This window comes from Eptatretus burgeri, chromosome 9, assembly GCF_056783735.1.
Source record: "Eptatretus burgeri isolate ZD-2024b chromosome 9, Ebu_testis_v1, whole genome shotgun sequence".
Lineage (NCBI taxonomy): Eukaryota > Metazoa > Chordata > Myxini > Myxiniformes > Myxinidae > Eptatretus > Eptatretus burgeri.
In genome coordinates this window covers 95,605,056-95,626,054 of record NC_140969.1, presented here as the reverse complement: position 1 = coordinate 95,626,054, position 20,999 = coordinate 95,605,056, and the positions used below count along the sequence as shown (strand labels likewise).

General features: G+C 43.8%; 1 protein-coding gene across 10 annotated transcripts in view; it reads right to left on the bottom strand.

Moving 5' to 3' along the window:
- Nucleotides 1-5,184: 5,184 nt before the first annotated feature.
- The window catches only part of LOC147020680 (hyaluronidase-2-like), a 65,969-nt gene continuing 50,154 nt past the window's right edge, over nt 5,185-20,999 (bottom strand). For all 10 annotated transcript variants that reach the window (XM_085896212.1, XM_085896211.1, XM_085896210.1 and 7 more), the window contains 4 exons: nt 15,083-15,964; nt 14,085-14,174; nt 10,073-10,268; nt 5,185-9,989 (listed from right to left, as the gene is read on the bottom strand). In XM_085896212.1, coding sequence (XP_085752338.1) covers nt 9,796-9,989; nt 10,073-10,268; nt 14,085-14,174; nt 15,083-15,964 — 1,362 coding nt within the window. In that variant the 3' untranslated portion in view covers nt 5,185-9,795. The remainder of the gene's footprint in view (nt 9,990-10,072; nt 10,269-14,084; nt 14,175-15,082; nt 15,965-20,999) is intronic.

The following is a 20,999-nucleotide window of genomic DNA, read 5'->3' as shown; positions in this document are numbered from 1 at the left end:
TGTTGCTTTCACATTTTTTTCGAATTTCTTTTTTTTTTTGCATCGTTGTCTTTATTCATTCAAATTCTTGCTTTTTCTTCTCTTTCATCTTTTACTCCCTATTCCTCTCTTTCGTTATCTATCTCTCGAAGGAGAAGTGAATTCTTGCAGAAATTTTTCTGTAAGGCTCACTTGGCTGTGCCTGGATGGGTTTTTGAGGGTTGTGGAGTCGCAGTTGAAACTCGAATCCTATCCAGGTTCCTCCTGACGACTCCATATTTGCTCTTTACTTCTTCGGGTTCCTTCTTGGTCTTCCGTTTCATTGCATACAGTATACAGACGAGAAGCCCCCGCTCCCTCTAGGAGTGGCCAGGGGACTGTGTTATCCTTATTCAAACGTGTAATCCAAAAATACCTCTCGCTGCTCAATTCAAAACTCCTCACTGCACGGGAAAACGTGCGGACAGGAATACTGTGCTGTAAATGATGGAGACTTGTAATACCCTCTCACACCTGGAGGCGGCACTACACAATACATATTTACATAGAGAATGTGTCCTTCCCTACTCCCCATCCCCAAGACTACTGGCAAAGATAAACACCCCGATACTGGACCCGAATTGGGGTCATGCTGATCCGATGTACCAAGTCTCGATGTAATTGTGCCAGAACCGGAGTCTCGCGACAAACAAACACGCACCGGTTCGTGAATTGTATTAAGGGTTACAGACAACAGTTGTTTTCGTGACCAAACTTTCACAACTTTTAAAGGTAAACAAAACGACTTTTGGTGTGTCTGACACCATGACTATCGAGGATAAAGGAGGAGTCCTGTCAACATTTCCTGGTCCCAAATAGCATGCACATGCCCCGATGCCTTTAATAATTGTCATAATATTGTTACGAATTTGGAAGTCTTGTGCACACAGACAGACAGCCATCCCCTATGGCTCAGTTATATCGGTAAGTGTGTGTTTCTAGTTAGGGTCCCGTCCCTTGTCTAATGGGAATTAAATGTTCATGCGCTGCGGAGTTATTTTGATCGGGTTTTCTTTTATTTTTACACCAACGATAACTACAACAACACACCTTCACCTCGCTTCCTCCCACCATCCTCCCCTGGCACAATTGCACGTGTGCGTGTCAGCACGTATGTGGGCAGAGCCCACGCAGGACCATGTTGCTCTACTTGTTTGAGGGGCGGTCCTTTGCAAGAAGGCAGAGCGGTAACAGGAGGTCTGACCTCTAACAGGAGGTAACATCTGCCCAATGAGAGAGGGCCACGCATGAGCGGACCGCGTGGGAGAACGACAAAGGAAAGGAGAGCAAATAATTGCGGCGGATCTGCTCGAGCGCGGGGAGGAAAAATTTGCGCCCCGTCTGCTCGCATCTCGCTGGCGCCTGGTTCGTCAGCTCGCATATCGCTGGCACCTGGTTCGTCAGCTCGCATCTCGCTGGCGCCTGGTTCGTCAGCTCTCATCTCGCTGGCGCCTGGTTCGTCAGCTCGCATCTCGCTGGCGCCTGGTTCGTCAGCTCGCATCTCGCTGGCGCCTGGTTCGTCAGCTCGCATCTCGCTGGCGCCTGGTTCGTCAGCTCGCATCTCGCTGGCGCCTGGTTCGTCAGCTCGCATCTCGCTGGCGCCTGGTTCGTCAGCTCGCATCTCGCTGGCGCCTGGTTCGTCAGCTCGCATCTCGCTGGCGCCTGGTTCGTCAGCTCGCATCTCGCTGGCGCCTGGTTCGTCAGCTCGCATCTCGCATCTCGCTGGCGCCTGGTTCGTCAGCTCGCATCTCGCTGGCACCTGGTTCGTCAGCTCGCATCTCGCTGGCGCCTGGTTCGTCAGCTCGCATCTCGCATCTCGCTGGCGCCTGGTTCGTCAGCTCGCATCTCGCTGGCGCCTGGTTCGTCAGCTCGCATCTCGCTGGCGCCTGGTTCTCAGCTCGCATCTCGCTGGCGCCTGGTTTGTCAGCTCGCATCTCGCTGGCGCCTGGTTCGTCAGCTCGCATCTCGCTGGCGCCTGGTTCGTCAGCTCGCATCTCGCTGGCGCCTGGTTCGTCAGCTTCCATCTCGCTGGCGCCTGGTTCGTCAGCTCGCATCTCGCTGACGCCTGGTTCGTCAGCTCGCATCTCGCTGACGCCTGGTTCGTCAGCTCGCATCTCGCTGACGCCTGGTTCGTCAGCCCGCATCTCGCTGGCGCCTGGTTCGTCAGCCCGCATCTCGCTGGCGCCTGGTTCGTCAGCCCGCATCTCGCTGGCGCCTGGTTCGTCAGCCCGCATCTCGCTGGTGCCTGGTTCTTCTGACCGCATCTCGACCCCGGTCTGGTTCGCTCATCTCATCGAAGACCGCACGAGGCGGGAAGGTCCCTTTCGTTTCTTTTGGGTGTGCGTCTGTCTGTAGGCCTGTCTTTAAGTAGAAACTGGTTAAGTGCTTTTTGCCTTGTACATACTGCATTTCTTATAATCGGATAACTCTGCTCCTGGCGTGCTCCCCCCTGTACCTCCATTATAAATAAATCCCCTGTTAAATGTTTCAGCTCGTTTTTGTGTTTCTCGCATTGGCTTAGCGTGTTGGGAAATTTGGGGAAGCGGCAAATTGTACATTCGGACCAATGGGACCTCCGTGATCATCCGGTCGGGTTACGCACGGGTCGAGCATGCATACGGCTCGTCCCGTATGAGTGCCGTCGAGGGTGTGAATCCTCGGTAGCTCGCCACGTGGGCCTCTAGGTATTTTGAAGTTTGGCAAATAACCCTGTCCCACGTGGTTTATTTATTGACAATTCACGGTCCTGTAAGGGACCCATACCTTTCGGAGTTTTCAGGTACGATCTAGATTCCGGGTGTTCGGTAGAGTCGACCCTACTGCTCCACCTAGCGGTCGTGCTCACAGCCGATATCTGGCTCCGCAACAATATATTGTCTGGGAAAAAAAACTTTATCAAAAGATCTTTAGAAGCGGTGAGATATAATACTTAAATATAACTTCAGAAAGAAAATTTAAATTATTTGTTGCAGCTAAAAGTTGATCTTTGTTTTTGTTGTTTTTTTTTTTTAAACACATTAACGGAATTATTCTTCACCAAATATACGTGAATCTCTTTTGTAGTGCTTTCTATAAAATACTTTCTTAATGTCTGTGGCATTGACAAAACTTCCAACTCATCCCTTGGCATTCTACCTCTGCCACCGAAGGTGGATGGAGGTTATGTTTTTACCTCTGTCTGTCTGTCTGTGAACAAAATATCTCAAAAAGTTGTGGACAGATTCTGACGAAACTTGGGGGGTAGGTCGGGTATATAACAAGGAATAATTGATTCGACTTTGGTGAAAATCCGGATCTGGATCGGATAATTTTTTTTCATTGATCTTTCAGCATTGAGTGACTGGGCTAAAATGACATATAGCACAATATTTCAAAAAGTTATGGATGGATTCGGAAGAAACTTGGTGGATGAGTTGGGTAGGTGATAAGAACAAGCCGATTAAATTTTAGTTCAGGTCCGAATCCAGATCCGGCCCATCAGTGGGATACAAAACGTAAACTAATCAACCTGGTGGAGGTATGCTCTCTACCGAGTGCCCTTCTCGTTATTTGATGGATTGTTCATAGGTATAAAAGAGTCGGTATGACAGTCTCATGACAATACACTTTACCCATTCATTTTCTTTACTGCACGCCATCATGTGTCCAGTCCGTAAGCCGAAAACAATTTGAAGATTTTCAGCGGTGAAGGAGGAGGTTTATCCAGTGATCTCCATGGAGGTGAGGAGCCAGTGGTGGCAGATCTCGACTGGCCTACAGGTAATATCTATATGTGCATGTGCTGGATGGCATCCCATCTGCTGTTATTCGTTGGTGGACATTGAAGATCTCACAGTATATTTAGCTAAGAGTTGTCAAGCTATCGCCAGCACCCTAAACAAATTACAAATTCCTGCCCTGGCTACTGTTGAGCAGGAAACGGCAAACCATCTGTAGAAGTGGGTGTGGGAGTCCTTTAGCTCGAACATGGTAGGAATAGTATTGACTGTGTGTTCGAATACGTTATATTTACTCCTGTATTAGGGATCTGTCATGTATAACATGTGCACAAAGAGGGCAATGACCGTTCTTTATAGAGCAGAAATGGACAGGGGTGTTGTGTAAAACCACCTGTACAAGTGAGGATAGGCAGAGGACTTGGACACAAAAGCACCTTGCATGCGCTACGCGCTTGAAAAGGAAGCAACACGGGCCGTTTGGCTGGAGGACAATGGGCCGGGGGGGGCAGAGTGAGCTGTGGGGCCCTGAAGAGCGGCTGAACAACTTTGAGAGGGCACCCCACAAGATGGTGCAGCCCACGCCAGCGTGCGGCCAATGATTGGCCCGCCGTGCATGAGGGCAGTCTTGGAGGTGATGAAAGCTGGGTCCACACACGTGCGCAGCAGTTGAAGTTTGAGCTTGAGAGATTGACATCTTTCTGTATTTTTGTTTTTGTGGCTGTTTTTTTTTTTTTTTAAAGAAAATTTACAGAGACATGCCACCACATCTTCATCACCATTCTTTCTCAATGCCATCCATTCTCTTGCCCCGAACTGCACTTTGCCTTGTGCCACTCCAACATGCACAACCACGATCATCCTGGACCAGGACCAGCTCATGCCTGCAGAAGTCCTCACCTGTTCTGTTTCCCTTCGTTGTTCGAGTCTGATATTTTGGCACCACAGTGGGTTATTTCTTATTAACATTGTAAATAGGATTGCATCCGTCTGTGTCGACCAAAGGCCTGTTCCGTATTTATTTTATACATTATGCTGTCCATCATTTTCCCTCAAATGCAATGGAAATCCTTTTGATTATGAGAAACGTCTCACCACCATTTGGCCTTCATGTGCGACCCACCACTAGTTTGAGCTTTCATTTGGGCGATCCTTGGGGGATCGTAATATTAATCGACCACGGTAACTTTAAACTCACGTTGGTTGAACCCCCGACTCAGAACGTGTGCATTAGCTGGGCGTCTGATGCGACAGTGCGTAATAGAACATCCTCTATTAATATTATCACCTACATACTATTCAATCTTTGCTTTCAGCAAATAAGTTGAAATCCACTTGAAATTCACATCCAAACCCACTGGTTGGGTGATTCAAAAAACAAGTAAAAAATTTGAACCACCAAACTCGTACAACGAGCTGGGTTACCAGTGAACAATGACGGAGACGGTCATTTTCAAGAAAAAGCTTTTAATTCGCCAAAATTCGGTCCACATAATTAATCGTACAGTAAAATAAGTTAGCAATCTATATCAAATCTCTGCATTCGGCGTTAGCGAGAAGACAAATGTCAAAGCATGTTAGTTTGATATCTGAACTACAATTTGTTCAAAAAGAACGATCGATCGATCATGATCGCACCGTCATCTCTGGGTTGTCAGGATTCGAGTGTTTCACCTTCAATTAAGCCTTTAATTTAATATTGTCAGGTTTCAAGGTCAACCTTGTCAGGTCCCTCATTGTGCAAAGCATCGAGACGAACAGAATCATCCTTTTTGTTCCATGAACAAGGTTAAATAAGCTCAAAACATATTTACTTTACTTTCACCCTTATCGTCGATCATCGTCACAATAATACTCAATATCTTGTGGTTACCAGATATGCACATGTAAACAGCAAATCGGGTATTGCATTTGTGTTGGATTAAAAAACAATGTGGGTTCCGTATACCGACCTCAATTTAAATGATCGATGAATGAAAACGTGATTTATAAAATTAAAAAGTTCATTTATTTTTTTTAATCAATAGTATGCATGACCAATTAATTGGTGACAAATAAATGCACCTCTTTGTCAGAAAAAAATTGCTGTTAAGTTATAGTTACGATGATGTGACAAAAATACATGTCTGATTTTGCCTGGTGCATGGCACACTGCATGGCGAGCGACGCGTTGCCCGATGTATTATTTATCTATCATACCTCCCTCCATTGAAAAAAAAAAACCAAAAAAAAAAAACCCTCAAATCATCCAAACCCTCAAATTTAACTTTTTCTGATCATCAATTGGAAAATGCATTTTCAATTTTGCCCCACGTATGCAGGTCGATCAAACAGAACAACTTCCATGTTGATAGTTTACTTACTTGCCACAAAAAGGGAAGCTCTCACCATTTTGACCAAACAAACTTCATTGTTTGTTTGAAAATTGGGAGGCACCTTTGTCATTCCTCGCTTGCAAGTACTTTACACGAACCCGTAATCCTTTGGACCGACTCAAAGCCACACGTGTCGTTCAGATATGTCTGGTGAGAAAACACAAGCACTCCTTGTAAAGCCCAAGGCGGCTCGTCTACAACCTCAGACCCAACAACGTAACCGTTCATGTGTTTTCTCGAATCGAGTTGCCACTCAAAGCCAAAGAAGAAAACATACCGCGCAGAAAATGGTTGTCCCCTTTATGCTGTACAATGACATTTATTATCACAAATATATTAAACTCTGACATTTTCTTTTATAGATACCCATATTTGGTAGGAGTAGTGTGCACTTGGTTCGTAGTAAGTTTGTCTTCCGTTTGGCTGGTGATGCGGATGGAGATAAAAGTACGGTGATTACGGCTCACCATCGTTTGTCTCCAGGAATGAGGGAAAAGCATGTTTGTGTTAAGCCAATGGTTGTAAGATAAACGTCTCTAAGACGAGCAAGAATCCGATTCGCTGACGTCAATGTTTCGTACAAATTACTGCAAAGAAATGGAAGAAGACTTGCAAACCAAACAGTTTGCTTATTGACTGTAACATCTGTGAGCATCTTACAATTTCAGGAATTCCAGGAACACTTGCCTGAACAATAAGAGAGATTATGGTGTTCAAGTTCATTGTAGTAACGGAGAAGGAAACGGGTTTTGTAAACAGTTCACACACAACATATACAATTTATTATTGAGTTGTTTGAACATTGGCCAGCAATGGTATCCGTATGTGAGGGGATTCACTGAGTAATAACGATGCATGCCTAGGATGTGGAAAATAAAATTATATCGTGATTAACTGACATTCCCTCGATAATCCCTGACGAGCCGACTCGGGCAGCATCAATCGACCCACTCTCTGGCAGAATGGATAACCCACAAAGAGGTTAAAGGTCCAACCATTGCTGTGCAGAGACTGCCAAGTCGGAGTAACTGCCCTTCGCACAGTCCTGCACTTTACTTGGTTGCCCCTTGAAACCAATGTGTAGGGACGTGAAAGAGTCTTGTTTGGAGAAGTTTGTCTTTCCCTGAAAAAATATGTGCTTCCTCTACATGTTCCCAGACATGACCCAAGTGCAAAAAGGAATGCAATGTTATCTTCAATACAAATTGATGCAATGGTAACGAATGGGCACTACAGGGTTGTGCTGGAATACTGACTGCCTTTACCAAATCCTAATGTCTCACAGGATGAGATGGGCACTACAGGGTTGAGTGGCTTTCCAAATTGGTACAAGCTCCCATACGACTGAACGAATTGTTACGAGCCGTCTAGTCCCAGTGCCATCCTTGACTGGTGATTCGTAGGCAGACTTTTGTAAGCACCTGTGCCATACTTGGGAGGGATGTTAAGCCAGGCGTCTCGTCCAAATTGGTTGCCAGTGGATATTAAAGAACCCACGGTTCCTTCAGCTGAAAAGTTAGTGAGTTATTGTCGACACCCTGAACAAATTCCACAATCTTTCCTTGGTTTGCAGGGGGTGTTGCATTAGCAACACACACACACACACACACACACACACACACACACACACACACACACACACACACACACACACACACACACACACACACACACACACACACACACACACACACACACACACACACACACACACACACACACCAGCAGGCCACATTAATAATTTAGTCTTAGTTCAATATGCATTCACTAATGATGAGTGAGTTCATGCCACTATACAGAGAATTATCAATGTATCAGATTATTTACCGCACCAGGACCGCTGAAACAGTTTCTGGGTGAAAGGTTATGCCCAGTGGTTTGGCAATGCTGTTTGATTATGCTGATTGGTTTGGTTATGCGGTGTAGTTATGCCAGTTGGTTTAGCAATGTGGTTTGGTATGCCTTATGCTTATGTTGGTTGATTTAGCAATGTGATTTGGTTATGCTGGGTCATTTCACGATGCGGTGTGGTTATGCATTTAGGTTTGGCAATGCTGTTTGGTTATGCCTTATGTCGGTTGCTTTAGCAATGTGGTTTGGTTATGCCTTGTTATGTCGGTTGATTTAGCAATATGATTTGGTTATGCTGGGTCATTTCACGATGCGGTGTGGTTATGCATTTAGGTTTGGCAATGCTGTTTGGTTATGCCTTATGTCGGTTGATTTAGCAATGTGATTTGGTTATGCTGGATCATTTCACGATGTGGTGTGGTTATGCATTTAGGTTTGGCAATGCTGTTTGGTTATGCGGTATAGTTATGCCGGTTGGTTTAGCAATGTGGTTTGGTTATGCCTTATGTCGGTTGATTTAGCAATGTGATTTGATTATGCTGGGTCATTTCACGATGCGGTGTGGTTATGCATTTAGGTTTGGCAATGCTGTTTGGTTATGCGGTATAGTTATGCCGGTTGGTTTAGCAATGTGGTTTGGTTATGCCTTATGTCGGTTGATTTAGCAATGTGATTTGGTTATGCTGGGTCATTTCACGATGCGGTGTGGTTATGCATTTAGGTTTGGCAATGCTGTTTGGTTATGCTGTGTAGTTATGCCGGTTGGTTTAGCAATATGGTTTTGTTATACCGGTTGATTTAGCAATGTGTTTTGGTTATGCTGGGTCATTTCACGATGCGGTGTTATGCATTTAGGTTTTGGCAATGCTGTTTGGTTATGCTGTGTAATTATGTCGGTTGATTTAGCAATGTGATTTGGTTATGCTGGGTCATTTCACGATGCGGTGTGGTTATGCATTTAGGTTTGGCAATGCTGTTTGGTTATGCTGTGTAGTTATGCCGGTTGGTTTAGCAATATGGTTTTGTTATACCGGTTGATTTAGCAATGTGTTTTGGTTATGCTGGGTCATTTTACGATGTGGTGTGGTTATGCATTTAGGTTTGGCAATGCTGTTTGGTTATGCAGTGTGGTTTCATTATGCTGGTGGTTTTCTGTTACCTTCCCAGCACTAATTCAGGAGAGGAATTTGTACTTTGTTCAGAGTGTCGGTGATAACTCGCCTACTCTTTAGAAAGATACTGTGGGGTCTTTAACGTCTACTACCTCATGCTTGTCAATGGAACACCCGGCTTGATGTCCTCCGATGGACGGCACGCACATTTGATGCTTTACCCTGCCCTCGATGCACCAAGATGACAGTTTAGAGCTTGGTTGGGATTCAAATCCAGGATAAACAGCTGAGAGCATTCCTGCCAGCCAAACATAAAGGATAAAATTTGTTTTTGCCAGTGGAACGGAAACATCTGTCATCCCATTACTAAATAGCCGAGGTCGCTGAAAGTTTTAGTTTTTTTTTTAATTTTTTAATATTTTTTAAGTCAGGTGACTGATTGAAATTTTTATTTAATTGATTGGAGATTAATTGAAACCAGTTGTTTCTCCCAAGGGGACCATGGTAACGCTGTTCTCTTAATGAGAGTTCTTCGTCGTTCTGAGAAAATATTAACCACATTTCTTTTACAAATGCTCACAACAGTTTAGGGTTGTTCCTATAGCTCTGACAAGGAAAAAAGCATCATGTGTTGAAATATGGAAAAAAAATTTCAATTAGTGTAAAATCCTCAGTGTTGAAATCTCGATGTGCATTAGTCATGAAAGCCAGTGGTACGGTGGATCAGAGGATGTATAAAATGGGAACGAGGCCCAAGGTTAGAATCCAGCAAAACGAGAACGTCGTGCTGGCCAGGGCAGCTGACAAATAGTCACAACGTTCACCATCCCAGCCAACGTAACAATGGCATGCGAAGTTGCGTTCTAAGTGCCGCAGGTCCGCTCTGGATAGTCGGCCCGAGACCAGGAAGTCTTCACCTGTGAACATCCGGACACAGACTTTTCTCAAACAAAACTGAAAGTGTGCGATGACGGTTATCGTCAGAAACCGGAGCACGTACCTTCGTGACGGGGAGGCCAGATGGTGAAGCTGTGTGGGTTCAAGTGCAGGTAGGCCTCGGATGACGGATCCTGTCGTGCACAACGTCCATGCTGGTTGCACAGTGCTCGGCTGCACTCGCGAGCGGCCTTGCTCACGTTCGTTATATACGTGCCAAGTTGGTTTGCAACATACTGTTTCAATCCAATACAGCTATCCTGTGGAAAACCATGATGCATGCGTCTTCTTGGGTATTTTTTGTACAAAGGTTACGTTGAGGAAAGTGATGTGATTAGAGGGTAGAAGGAAACACTGACAGTGGGACAACAGGCAGATGCAATAAGCAAATGAACGAATGAATGGATAATAAAATGAGAGTAAAATTACTCACTTGTAAAGGGATAGAAGGAGGAGTTGGACCAGGTGTTAATGGGGTATAAAAGGTTACACGTGGGTTTGGAGGATAACCTGAGATGGTGCTTTGCTTTTACGTTCCTGATCATTAGCACATCGTGATGGATGGGTGTTAGAGGATTTCAACACTTAGTTAAGGTGTGATAGATTGAAGAACAAAGTTGCTAATATTGTGTGCAGGTTGTTTGATATGTTCATACAATTAATTGGTGGTGGAAGGATCCAAATTGCCAAAAAGAGATGTTTTTAATTTAAAAAAGAATGACGAGAGAGAGAGAGGAAATATGTAAACTGACTTCCAGAAGGCAACATTAGAGATTGATAGAACATTCAAGGTAAGCAACGGTCACGAGAAAAGGGGCTAGAAGAATAGCCTCAAGGTACGGACACTCGCCTCTAGGCTATCCAGTCTGGGTTTGAATCCTGCCACGGCTATAAACTGTCATCCTGCTGTTTTACAGGCAGGGTGATTCATCACTGTGTGTCGTCCCTCGGATGGACGTTAAACTGGGCATCCCGTCTGCCAGCATTCGTTGGTGGATGTTAAAGATCTTACAGTGTCATTCATGATGAATAGGCGAGCTATCGCCGGCATCATGAACAAATTACAAATTCCTGCCCCAACTTTAGTCAAACGTCAGGCCGAGCCAGCCGGTTCGTGAAACATTGGGCCAAGCTTCTCCAAGCCAACCCCACAAGAATGTGGGAATAAATGTGGCCGTTAAAGAGGAAGAAGAACGGTAGTAAGAAAGATCACAAGTTTGATTTGATTGGAAAAGTTAATGCAAACACATTTTGTCCATGATTCGGGTCACGCAGTGAAAAACGTGTGTGCTAAATGGTGGTTTTCCCTGACGCCTTTAAACTTTAAACAAATCTTGTGTCCCATTAATGAGTGAATTGGCTTTTCATGTGAAACAAGGGCTGGACTTAGTCCAAATACACTATTTTATTATCCCCCCCCCCCACCACCTCCAATGGGGTGTCAACCACATTGGGGGGCTAATGTTTTGGGTCCTGTCATGACGTCCATGCATGCGTCCAAGGCTGAGGCAACCACTCAGCAATCTACAGGCAAGCTGCAGCCTCTTCCCTCTCTTCACAAGATTGTCAAACACTTGGAATTTGTCTTTCAATTCTAACAAATCCCACACTCTCACTATATCTCTCTGAAAGGACCGTTTGGCAAACCCTCCTATCTACTCTCTTAACTACCTTCTTGAGGAGGTTCAGTCATTCAAGCTCCTGTGACTCGCTATCAGCCATGATCTTTTTTTGGCAAATCACATTTCAATGTTGGCCTCCAAAGCCAGCCGCCAACTGGGCATCCTTGGTCATACAAAGTCCTCCTTTCGCACATCTGAACTATTATCCACCTACAAGACTGTCATTCACAGCTTGATGGAGGACTGCTCTCCTCTCTGGACTGGCACCCCGGCCTGACACCTTTCTCAGCTTTACGGGATGAAAACCAAGTCCTTCAAGATTATCGGAATGTCCCGTGACGTAGCTGAGTCGATGGGCCTATCACTCTCCTATCGCAGACAGGTCGGTGGTCTCTGTCTTGCACAGCATCCTCTCTGGTCTTGCACCCTCTGCTTTTTCCGTGCTTTGCCCCTCCCCTGGTTTCTGTAGGGTGCACACGGTCCACCAACAACCCTTCTGGTAAAACTACCTAAAGCCAAGATCCCTGCTCACCTCCACTCATTTGTTCCTCTTCTTTTCCCCACCTGTGGAATCAACTTTCACATTCTCTCCAATCTCATTCTTTCCTCCAGGTTTTCAAGACAGCTGTTCACCACCATCTCAGATCGTCTCCAATCCAAAACGATGATCTCCTCTCCCATGAACTCCACCCAAATCCCAACTCCTAATTTCCCAGTTTTTCCTCCTTGGAGTTTCCTTCTCCATGCATGTTTTGCGTCTTGATGCGTTCAGTGTGCTCGCTCTTCCACGAGCCTCGACTATGCATACAAAAAAAAATTAATCGTGAAATAACCAACGCACCAACCACATAGATGGATACTTTGAGACCTGGGAGGGCTCTGTACCAACTCCTGAAACCCACATATGGAGATTACATCCAGCAACACACATGTATATACATTACGAGTATTTACATCATCAGCTCTGATCAATCCTGTCCATCCTCGAGCAATATTTGTAGCAGCCCAAGTGAAGTGACCCAATCCCTCCATTTTGCTTTAAAAACTTCTTTCTTTTCCTGTCATTCCAGTTTAATTAAAATCATCAATGAAATTTCATGAATGCATGGTTAGATCTTAAACATTTCAAACATGTCTGTCTCATCTGTACATAGTGTGTCTGACTCACAAAAACGTCTTCCATCCTCCTCCTCTCAAAGTGCACAAAGTGAAATATGAGAGACTAGTAGTAATGCCTGGCATTGCTCGGGCTAGCAATAAAGTCTGGCGTTGCCCGGGCTTTCTTGCAAATTTCCTGAATAGCTGTTAGCGGTTAGGGTTGCAGTTTGGGTTAGGGTTAGCGGTTAGGGTTCGCTGTTAGGGTTAGGGTTAGCTGTTAGGGTTAGTGTTAGGGTAGCTAACCCTAACCCTAACCCTAACACTAACCCAAACCCTAACCCTAACCCTAACAGCTTGGCGTAGCAGAGGTAAACAGCGCCCGGGGCAAAGTGGAAATTTGCGTCCCCCGTAGGCCTTAAACTTGAGTGGATTTGAATGGAAAATCCCATAAGGGATATCGATTTATCGATTTTTTTTTCGAATATCGGAAGTGTTATGGAAAAAATTTATAGCCAATGACCTAAGTTGGACCAAAAGCCAAAATCGTACCGAATTTGAATGGAATCCGTTGGAGTTTGTGAAAATGCATCAAAACGAATTTTGAGGGGCCTCTTAAGGAAGACAATAATATCATTAGTATATGTGCCAAATCTTGTTTCATTTCATGCAGTCACAAAAATCTGATGGTGGAACAAAGAAAGGGGCGTGCCGAAATATTAATATAGATGAAGGAAAATAACAAGAGCGAGAGTTGCTTTGCAGTACATGTCCCAATAATGTTTGTTGAGCTTGGCGGTGTATAATGGCGTGTTCATTGCCGAAGCAAAAACATGCATACAGCTACATACCTGCGTTGTAATATACTTGCGATCATTCCAATTGCACTGGGCCATGGACTGATTAAGGTCTGAACATGTCTGACCAGGTCTGAGCACTGACCCAGGCCTAAGGTGTGATGCTTGCCAATCTGTGCTGCTTCATGCAATGGTAGCGCATGATTTTATTGGGGCGGAATCAGGGAAGCTGAACACGGACCCATGTATAACATGTGATATTGTCTGAGTTTACAAAGGGTGTATAACTCGGTGAAAAATTGATGAAATGCCCTGAAACTCGAACTTGTTCTGTAAATTATCATAATAAAGCCATGGACCAAGATTCAGTTCAATATGTTAAAGGGTATGGGGAAAAAGTCAGGAAAAAAAAAAACAGGTGGGATAGACGGACAGATGAATGGACGTACGGACAGGTGGAGAGGAAACCTACAGTCCCCTCTGGTGAAACCGGAAGGCGACTAATAACAGGGTGGAGAAAGCAAAACCGAGATAAGCCTCAAAACCTGGATGTAGGCCTTACCCGTGATTGGGCGTATTTCATGTCACCCCAAAGGATGATGCCAGCAGCTCCAAGTGCGGCACTCTCTCCAATGCTATGCACCAGATCTATCTAGGATAGAGGCAGGTAATGCATCGGGGAAGGAAATGGAAGGTTTCGAGAGAGGGTATTAACAATATTAAGCACAAGGCAGAATTTATTTGTTTTTCCACTGTGCTCAGTGTATTGCATTTAAATAACGCGTGTCGTATCGTGCAAGATTACAGTGATGTCGTGGTAAGGACACCGGATTGACCTCGAGAGGTTGAGAGGTTCTAGACTTCTAGAACACAACATCCTCTCAGTTAATTCACGATCAGATTTATCGATTAAATCCCAGCTCGTTCACTCGTAACAAAGCTGTGGCATTGTATTGTCTCCAGGTGGTGCGAGTGCACAAATTCTGGTTCGGCGTGCTTGTGATGTTCCATTGGATTGAACAGAACCAGGCCGAGCGCAATAACAAGGCAAGTACAGCTTGGTTGGAGTTTGCAGTGAGGGGCTAAATGCGCCATGGTGTTTCTGTCCCGTGTGGAGTCAAATATATCGTGAAACTAATTTTTATTTTGGTCGGACATGGCGTGATGATGAAATAAGCTGCCAGTCTCATTCGGCTATTGCTTGGATTAGTCCTTATGAACAACCTCCGGTTACTGCTGGGTTGGCCACTCATGATTGTTTAATGCACATGTACATGCTCATGTGGCCTACCTGACAATAACTATTGGCCGTTGCAAAACAATCTAAGCCCGTTGACTTTTAAGGTCCTCTCTAAACAAAATGAAGTCTTTTCTTTCCCCAACCCCTGATTTTTTTTCTTTTTTTTTTTTTTGTTTCCACTGAATATTCATGATAAATGTCATTCCCACTTCAGCACTCCTTTAAGCATGATAAATCAAAAGAGGCATGTCTAAAGATATCTGGAGAACAACAACATGTGATCAAAAAAAGAAAAAAATGCACAATCCAGGCTCAATCACCTCGGTTTTGAAGTTGCCTTTGGCAGCACCAGAATAGATGTAAACAGGTTGTGCGTACACAAAGACGGGAAGGGCATGGTGGCGCCGAGCCAGCTGAGCCACACGCAATGCCTCGAGAACACGGTGCTGCACAAATTTCCTCCCGTTGGTTGATGAGCGGAGTTGCTGTGGCATGTATATGGATGGGAAAAGCGCTGTGCTCTCTTGCCAGAGCCACTCCAGTTCCTTGTTCCTCAATATCTCAATTTCAGGACAATGTCCTGTATATCCAGAAAAGTTGTTCTGGTAATCATGATTGTAGCAGTCTGGGAACAGATAGAAACCCCAGAGTGCATCAGGGCGCAAACTTGTACCCAGGTAGAGGGTCTCGAGCATGTACTGCCGGGCAGAGGTTTCAAACTCCCACTGAGCCTGTTTGTTGACCAGCTCGTCGTGCCAATCTGGATGCATCTTGTGGACAAGCCGCCGTGATTGCAGGCGGTACACATCTTTCTTATCCCAGTTTCTAATCCATTGAGGTCTCCAGTCCTCCCAGTCAATTACAGCCAAGCGCCCCGGACTGCCCAAGGGCATGTATGACTCGATGTCTTCTTTAGCTTTGTCCAAATGTCTAAGCAGGCTGGAGTTCTGTGGTAATCCGCCATTCACAGCCACTCCATCTGCCTTGTAATGAGGATAAAGGCCAAGACGATCATGATAGAACACCGTGACACTCTGTCCTTTAAAATGTTCATTTGGGTAACACACAAGGTCAAATGGTCTCATGTCGAACTTCATGTGGTAACGAAGCTCACACTGTTCTGATGGGATGTTCCACACAACCAAGAAGGGTCGGTCTGGAATGAGTGGTGACCTGGCATAGAGGGATTCCGTTCGACAGCCCTTCACACACACACACACACACACACACGAGGCAAATCCAGTAGCCATTAGCAAAAATGCCAGTGGGGATTTAGGAAACAAACAAACAAATAAATACAACTTTACTAACTATTAACATATTGTGCATCGCTAGTGCCTCGATCTCTTAAGTATTTATGTCCAATTCTTCATTTTGTGTAAGATTCAATATTTTGGGTGAGATTTATTTCGCAAAACCATGACAAGAAACAAACTAGATAAAGTGCATACCTCTGCCAGAAGACTGATCAGTTTATGTTTTGTATCCCACTGATAGACCGGATCTGTATCCCGACCTGAACCGAAATCCAATTGGCTTGTTCTTGTCATCTACCCAACTCATCCACAAAGTTTTGTCCGAATTCGTTCACAACTTTTTGAAATATCGTTTTTGGCACTGTCTCTTAATGGTGAAACATCACTTTTTAAAAATTATGGGATCCTGATCCAGATATGTCCTAAAATGTAATTAATTCGTCCTTGTTACACACCTGACTTGTCCACCAAATTTCGTCCAAATCCACCCCCAATGTTTTGAGATTGGGGGTGGAAACATAACCTCCATCCACCTTCAGTGGCGGAGGTAATACAATGAAGTGTTACTCAGTGGCCGGAATGCACGTACACGTATTGAAAAAAATAAAGGAAAATGGCCGGCTATACAGATCGTGTCAAACCAACGTGCGTGTAGCAATATTCATCTCAGGTTTAAAGTCAAACTTTCTTTTTGTTGTAACAATGCCATCTGAGGGGGGAAATTCCAGAGCGGGCGATTGAAAAGTCATGACCACAGCGTGCGTACGGAGTGCTCAGATCTGAGGCCTTGATGCCCGCAATATGTGCATATTTTCCTCAAACTTTTAAGAGTGCTGGGTGATTTTGGTAGTTTTGTACCAAGTTGGATCACATGATGAGTCGTAATCCTTCTGCTGTGATGCCAAACGCTCTCCCGCTGGTTTGGAGCCAGAGGCGTGCGGCGAGGATGCTTACGATAGGAAGCGAGTTGGGATCAAGTAACAGCCGGACTTGGGCTCAAAAAAGGCGAAAGATAATTACACCTGGATCAAAATTTTTTATTTTGCTGCAACTTTTTGGCAAGCAATCGTAAAGGATTGGCAGACAATTGTGCATTAGCAAGGTTTTGTGTAAAAATACACAGTTTGCATTGAGGTAGACAGGTATGTATCAAGTCAGAGGCATATGGCCTCCTTGAGTTTGTTCTGCCTTGCTCTTTCCCTACAGTTCTTCGAGACCACATCCCACTTGCCTATTAACTATCTCTTCTACTCGCTGATTCTGTGCACCCTTCTCTGTCTGAAGCTCCACTTTTGCATGCTAATGTTGGTTTGTTTGTTTGTAGGTGCCTTCTTTGTCTGCAGCTTTCTATTGTTTGCATCCCTCCAGATGAGGCACATGCACAAGCTATACTTTAACCTAGCACTCCTTGAAATAGCGCACGAGCTTTTATGGAGCAAACGTAATTGAATCTAAAATTTTAATTACCACGCGCGAACAACGCAAGAAAGTGGGGTTAAGCAATTGGTTTACTCTGTCTGTCTGTGTCTGTGTCTGTCTACAGCCGTCAGTCTCTGATCGAGGAACTACTTAATTTCAATTGGATTTTATATAGCGAACACTGTAGAACATGAATCTTTACATGAACCTGCAGTTTAACAGTAATTGTGCTCTGAATTTAGCAAAACGTATGGAATCTCGTCCTGATAGTGTTTGAATACAGAGGAGTAAGGTGATTGTTTGTCTCTCTGCCTGTCTGGCAATCAAACATAATTGAAAATCATTCCAAATGGGAAACTTACTGTTTTTAGGGACGTCATAAAGGATACAAACAACAGGCATGAATAACTAACGTAACATGTTAGATTGGGTGATGTAATTGGATAAACGGTGGGATGCTTCCAAAAAAGGTTTTCCGACGGCCTTTAAAATCTGTATATTTTATTTCAATTGAATTATATATTTGAACGCTGTAGAACACAAATCGCCTTCTTGCCACTTTCAAAAACCTTCCTGTTTCGCTGTACAATATTGGACAAAATATTACACCATTTTACATTGTAACTACCAATCGAGTCGTGATTTTTGTTTGAATCTTGATAATCCGCAACGCTGAGCATGAGCTCATGCTCAGCTTTGCGGAATATCGAGATAAAGTCCGCGGCTCATCGGAAATATCGATCGTGCTCGGAAACGCAAAGCAAGAGTTAAAAAAGAGCCTTCACATGTCCTTTATCTCAAGACTGTGTGTGGTCAGGTGTTCTATGAACTCTCTCGTTCAACATGAAACATGTTAAATTATACCTCGATAAAAACTATGAGAAATAGAAGAAAAAAAAAGGTTTTTGAATGTTTGTATTTCACTTTGAATTGATTGAAGATTGACCACCGACCCGTCTGTGATGATGAAGCGATAGACCCGTAGTCTCAGCTTCATCGTTGGAGATATCGATAACTTGAAAGACCTCGGTTTCCAAGGTGTGAAGTAGGGGAGAGCAGTACTCCATCAAGCTGCGGTTGAAGGCCTCCTCGGTTGATCGAAGTTCAGGTGTGCAAGGAAGGACTTTGTATGATGCCGGATGCCCAGTCGGCAATTGGCTTTGGAGGCCAACTTTGAAATGCGATTTGCTCAAGATTTCTTCAAATCTCTCTCTATTTTGTCCCTTAACACTGCTGTTGGTGTTTTCTACCCCCCTCTCTCTACTGATATTTTTGTTCTGTTACGTCCTGATCAATTATAGCTCTGAGCTCCTCCATGAGCCTCGACTTTGTCTTTAAAAAAACCAACAACAAAAAACCCTCTCCTATAGTTCCATACAGATGGCATACAAGATCCTTTGGCATTCTCAGTATTCAAGTTTAAAACTGTATGCTTGGGTGCCAACTACATCTCCATATTCCCCATTTTGCAATACATGACAATGGACAGACAATTCTGCTGAAGGGTAAACGGAAATCCGTACACGTAGGATAGTGTGAAGCATAATAATGAAGGTCACTGAACAGTCGGATGGAGAGTCACATTTTGGAAACTCTGCACAGTGAAGGGCAGTTTAAGTGGCAGCTGGGATCTTTCTATTTACACGGATATAATTTCCAAGGCAATGTGAGCCCACCGTCAAAGCCTTTGGCAACATGCAATCATGCGTAGCAGGCCTTCACTCCACATTTGCATTGCACACTTTCAAAATGGTCCTCTTGTGTATACCATTGCATTATTTAAACCTTTTTGGCTGGATATGAGACAAAAATAAGGATAAAGAATGTTGCCAACATTCCTTCCGAGCTGTGCCCAAAGGGGCAGTACACAATACGTTATGAAGGTTTAGAAACTCAAAAAAGACAAAATGGTTAAGAGAGACAAAAATGTCTGGATCATACCTTCATAAACACAAATTGTTTCAGGAACACAGATCCATCCAGAGAAGGACACAGCCATTTCTCAAAGATGTTGGGACAGTTGGTAAAATATAGAATTGTTAATTCGTTTTTTTTTAAATTATTATTCAATTGAATTCAGAATGAGATTAAAATTAATTCAAATCAAATGGAAGCCCAAATAGGTCCAAGTCCTGCATTGGAGTCATCGGAAGGATTGAAGGAACCCGAAGAAGCAAAAAGAAAAGATGAAGTCATCAGGAGGAACCTCGATAGGATTCACATTCCAGCTGCTATTCCTCTACCTTCAAACCCATCCAGGCACAGCCAAGTCAGCTTATCTCCAAAAAAAACAAAGAACCCAGATCAAAAAAATTAAATAATTTCCGCTGCCAGACCGTGTGTCCGATCAAGTTGAAATTTAAAACCTGTATTCCCCACCACTACTCGATAATAATTGTGAAGTTTCACATTGATTGATTAAGTGGTTCCAGAGAAAAGATAATTTAATATTTTTCTTTAATCTAATATGGCTGTCAAATCATGTGACCTATCAATTATTGCTTCATAAACTTGAACACCCAAGGCTTGGGGAACATTTGTGTGAAGTTTCCCCTGGATCGCTCAAGCTGTTCTGGAGAAGATTTTTTTAATAAGTTTTAGGGTCAATCCAATATGGCAGCCAAACCATGTGACCTATGATGTCATATGTGTGAACCTTTTGTTCCTCATGGATAGGCGGTCTTCCGTGTAAAGTTTTGCTTCGATCCGTTCAGCCACTTCAGTGAAGAAGATTTTTGAAGTTTTTTTTTATTTTATTTTATTAATATGGCTGCCGAATCACGTGACCGATGACGTCATCAATTTGTTTTTTTTCGGTGGACCATTTTATCCCTCGATGACCCTCAACAATTTTCAAACTGATCAGATGAAGTGTTCAACATACACAATTATGATGTCATAATGAAGGCAACTATGATGTCATTAAAAAAAATCACACTTATTCCACATGAGGAGTACTTAGTTTGTCCCAAGTTTCCATTATTTCCTTGGTGTTAGGGTGAGGGTTATAGAGATATAAATGTGCGGTTTCAGAGATATAAAGATCAAAGTTTTTCCGTTTTTCTAACATGGCTGCCATACCACGTGACCTATGATGTCATATTTATCATTAAAACATTCTACACGAGTCGTCAATCCGATGGTGAAAATTTTATCTCAATCCGACAAGCGGTTGCGGAGAAAAACACTAAAGTTCTGTGTGGACAAACAATTAGACAGACAGACAAATCGACCCAAATTTATCGTTTAACCATTTCAATAAAGAAACATGGGGGTGTGAAAAGGGGTGAAATCAACAAGGAAAACATGACGATGGACTGAAAACGAGTAAAATGGACGCGATATAGAAGCTGTTGCAGAACTTGGCCGAGAGGCAATGAATGTAGTTAGAACTAGAATGGCACTTTTACAAATGCCTCGCTCGGCCCACATTATTACATCATTTATATACATCCTTGTACCAAGTTTGATTTAAATACCTTCACCTGTTCTCAAGTATCACACTTTTACATGACAAGACCTCTGACCTTTGACCTCTTGATGCTGAAATCTAATCAATTTA